Raw genomic sequence first — 4,416 nt, 5'->3', positions numbered from 1 at the left:
TCCAAAGAACACAGTAACAGTGACATGACACTGTCCTTTGTTCATCAGCCCTATCGCTCGCCTTCAGATAAAAAGGAGACATTTCTACTCAGATCTGGTTTGGGGGGCGGGGGGGTCAGCAAATAGACTCAGAGTACCTGCCATGCAAATGAGGAGTCTGGTTTTCATTGTGCTCTTCTTCCCAGGATCGCCGTGAAGGGGAAACAGAGAGCTCAATTTTGGGGAAATTACACAGGGTAAGGGGGAGGAGACCAGTTACAACACACCATTGCGACATCCTCAGGGTTGACAGTGACAACAGCAAAGGTTTCTCTTTTTGGAAATATGAGGGTTTTTCCGCTTTTCACAGTGGAACGGAACGACAGCAGCGCAGGCTGGTGAATGACTACTTTCTTTATAAGCAACCACCTTGAGCCTGAAATGGCAGTCGCTAGTCTCTGTTGCCTTGCTGCAGCCTCGGGATGGAAATCTGCAGGGGACCTTACAGTCACCTAATCTCTCTCCTTCTCACCCTTCTGTTTCATTCAGAGTCAGCCGGCCGCCCTGCTGGGAAAAGACCCTGCAAGATGCAAGCCTTCAGGTAAGTCTTCCAAAGACATAGGGTTGCCTAGACCAAGGATCAGAGGCGCACGCCATGTGTCCAGGGTATCTGCAGGAATGGGATGGAAATGGCTATATATCCTAGATTCAAGAAAAGCATACTAAATGCAGTCTTTAAGGCTTATGTTTTAAAATATTCCACACATGGACAACAGGACAGTCAATTGTGCTCACTTTCTCAGATGCCTAGATGTTCAGTAAGTGATGGGCAGGCATGCAGGATCTAGCAAAGAGGAATACTGCAGCAGGACACCGTCAAAGGCTCAGACAAACAGTCTACACTCTGCGTCTGTGTTGACTTGGAAGATATCTATCTCTCTTTGCAGTCCCCAGTTTCCATATCTGTAATGTGATACTGGCTTGATGATAACCCCTTGTGTGCCTTACAGGATTGCGAACACTAAATACATGAGTGATACTATAACCATGTTCTGAGACCTGTGCTCTGAGAACTGTACAGTGCCTGAAAAATGAACTGAGTTTTAAAATTGGATCAAGAGCCTTGGGAGATGTATCAATCTTATAGTAAAAATGGCAAGCCTCGATTTTGATCTAAAAAATGAATAAAGAGATTGTTGGTACATACAATCTGTCCTTGATTCTTCCTGAGAATGAAGTCTGTGTTGAGTCACTTCCCTTTTGACCCTATTTGCTTTGGACCCACAGCTGGAGGCTGGAACTCTGACTGTGAGTCTATGCATCTATCCCAAGGCAAATCTGTCCAGCAAATCCAACAACTGCTTCCTGAGATTTACCACCACATCCTCTTAGCAGCCCCAAGAGAGGTCCCTGGAGTTCTGTTAGCAAGGCTATAGAGTCTCTTCAATTTGAAGTTCACTGGAGATGTAGAGACCAGTCACAAAGGCACAAATACTCCTTCACATGCAGAGTACTTGGTTTGTCCTCCACCCATCCCTGAGCTCCTGGTCTGCCCCCAAGCTACCCAAGGAGTCCTGTCAGCTCCCCTGACCAGGTAAAGAGACAGCTCTGAGGTCCTATCACCAGGGCTCTATTACCACACCTCACAGGTTTCTGCCTTTCTGGAAGCCAGAGGGCCCTTCACCAAGAAGTGAGAGTGTGACAAACAGGCCACTGGGTGAGCTAGAGAAGAAGCTGACTTGTTTTCAAGGACAGCTGTCCCTGCCAGACCCAGAGCAGGTCTAAATTTACACATAAATGCATAAAAACAGAAGAAAGTCTTGTACCTGGCAGCTCTATTTAGTGGGGTGAATGTAGGATGTGTTTGCATTGCCTAAGGTTCTATCAGATGCTGATGCTCTATAGAAAATTCTGCTGAAACCATGCATGGCCATGCTGGGATTCTGGGATGAGGAACAAGAAAAAGAGGCATCTGTGAGAGATGGGCAGAACTCTTACATAGTATTGGCCAGAATCTTCTCGTTTGTGTTATGAACTTGCTAAGCACCACACTTCCAGCAGATCTAGATGTAAATTAGGTGACTCTGAGGAAATGGGAAAAGGCTACTCCAGCTAATTCATTTTGCTTTTCAGAATCTGGGATACTAACCAGAAGACCTTCTACCTGAGGAACAACCAGCTCATTGCTGGGTACTTACAAGGACCAAATACCAAACTAGAAGGTGAGTGGATAACAGAAAAGCTAGTGTAATGTGGGCACAGAGTCCTTTGTCCTATTCCTCTGGCTGTAGGTGGGATGTCCTCATTTCTGTTGAGTTGGAAATGAGAGACTTGACCACCAGGGGACATATGGGAGTGCCCTCAAGAGAGTGGAAAAGAGATCCTGAGTCACAATGCCTCAGGGACACAGCTAGGAAGAACAGAGGCCACAAGGCACCGCTGCACCTCCTCAGTCCTTTTGTACTGGAGGATCACCAATCTCCAGTGTTATTCAAACTCTAGCCTTGCCCTAGGCTAATTTAGCATGTGTGTAGGCTGGGTAGCATTTTTACTATAGATGTTACCCTCATCATGTACACTAGGGACAAAGCTAGATGAACTTGGAGAAACATCACCCACAGATTCTTCAGTTTTTCTTTTAGAAAAATGAGGGCACTTAGTTGACAGAATTTAAATTTCCCTAAGCCCTGGAACTTAAAGTTCCCACATCTCTGTTTGTGATGGAATGAAGCATTACCTGTCTCTCCACAGTATTCCCCAAGCCCTCTACTTTCCTTTAGCAGTTATGCAACTGGATTTTCCTGTCTTTCTAGTAATTCTCCCATGAACACACTCAAACACAGAAGGCTAGGTTTTCTATTACTACCTAGTAGCAGGATGAAAGGTGGACTGTATGGAGCCTACTCATGGGCCTTGTGAGCTTTCTGCCTCTGTCTACTAACAGTATATTCGTTGAGAGGACTGGTTCACAGGAGAAAATAAAGGAAAGTTGGGGACAGTATAGAATCTAGCAAGCTGGGCCTTAGGTAGAGTGTTCTCATTTAGATCTTTTGCTTGGAGTCAGTCTAGGAAGATAGAGGCGTTCGATTCCCCAGCCCCGAAAAAAGAAAAAGAAAAAAAAAAAAAAAAAAGAAAGATAGAGGCTTCCTGACCTTCTGACCTTGTAGTTTTGGCTTAAAAGGGAGACAAAATACCCAAAACCTCTCCCCTACCCTGCCTCCTCTTCTCTCTTTCTGATCCAACCCTCTACTCTTCTCCAGAAAAGATAGACATGGTGCCTATTGACTTTCGGAATGTGTTCTTGGGCATCCACGGGGGCAAGCTGTGCCTGTCTTGTGTCAAGTCTGGAGATGACACCAAGCTCCAGCTGGAGGTAAGAATCGGGTTTAGCTACCAAACCATTCAAACCCCAACAGCTAACAACCACAGGTGATTCTCATGACCCTGTGAGTATGCAAGGAGAGGAGAGGCTTTTTCTTGCTCACAGATTACTATTTTGAGGTCACTCCTGAAGCAGTTTCCACAATGTTCTTAGTCGTTATCGGGTGTCCAAAGTGGTTTCTCATCCATTAAACCATCCTTTGTGTAGACAATCTGAGCTTCCTTGGCCAACTTTTAAGAGAGATTGTTCTAGGAAAATGGGCGTCAATGTGAGAGTGCTTATTAAACTTATTAAACTGTAAGTCTATTGGCAGAAGCCTGTGATGTGGTTGATGTGGGCTCATTGTAGAGAAGCACTGCACAGGGGTCTAAACTCTAGGAGGAGACATTTTCATGAAGGAGCACCACCATGGGTCTTGTGCCTCCTAAACCACTTGAGCCTACTTTCTTCTAGCAAGGTCAAGTCTCAAAATTATACACTTCCAATCATTATCTATGCTACTAGTTATCTATTAGCTATGGAACTAGTTTGCATCCCACATATACCTGTGTCACTCCTTTACCTAGTCAGTAGTAATGGGCTGTTCAGACATTATCTTGAGGACTAGCTGGACAAACTTTTAACACAATTACAAATAACCACAACCATGAGTTTGTTGCTAACTCTCTCCTTCTTTACACCCCTCTCTCCTTAAAAGAATCAGATCCTGACAGATCACTGCTGCTATAGCCTTAATCTGTGTTGATGGGAACATGTATGTTAGGCTTACTGTGTCATGGCCACACTGGTATGAATGTACAAGAGATGACAATGGGATAACCCCTTCTACTTGTGCTATCTTAAGAAGTCTGGGGCCTGTACTCTTTGGCAAGGTCTCTAAGAGCTCATTTCTTGACCATGAGAGGGTGGTAGCCTTATGGGAGGTGTGGAGATAGACAACCAGGACTTTCTCAGCCCTCAGCAATTACCTGACCATTTCTCAACTTCCAGGAGGTTAACATCACTGATCTGAACAAGAACAAAGAAGAAGACAAGCGCTTTACCTTCATCCGCTC

General features: G+C 45.0%; 1 protein-coding gene across 1 annotated transcript in view; it reads left to right on the top strand.

Moving 5' to 3' along the window:
• The first annotated feature begins 361 nt into the window (after positions 1 to 361).
• Il1rn (interleukin 1 receptor antagonist) overlaps positions 362 to 4,416 on the top strand; it is a 4,406-nt gene continuing 351 nt past the window's right edge. The window contains exons 1-4 of the mRNA XM_032901882.1: positions 362 to 580; positions 2,113 to 2,201; positions 3,240 to 3,352; positions 4,352 to 4,416. The exon at positions 4,352 to 4,416 is cut by the window's right edge and continues 351 nt beyond it. Of these exons, the coding sequence (XP_032757773.1) occupies positions 462 to 580; positions 2,113 to 2,201; positions 3,240 to 3,352; positions 4,352 to 4,416 (386 nt within the window). The 5' untranslated portion in view covers positions 362 to 461. The remainder of the gene's footprint in view (positions 581 to 2,112; positions 2,202 to 3,239; positions 3,353 to 4,351) is intronic.

The sequence above is a fragment of the Rattus rattus genome, chromosome 5 (genome assembly GCF_011064425.1).
Source record: "Rattus rattus isolate New Zealand chromosome 5, Rrattus_CSIRO_v1, whole genome shotgun sequence".
NCBI lineage: Eukaryota > Metazoa > Chordata > Mammalia > Rodentia > Muridae > Rattus > Rattus rattus.
Note: the sequence above shows the minus strand (reverse complement) of the source record. Positions and strands in the feature narration are given on the sequence as shown.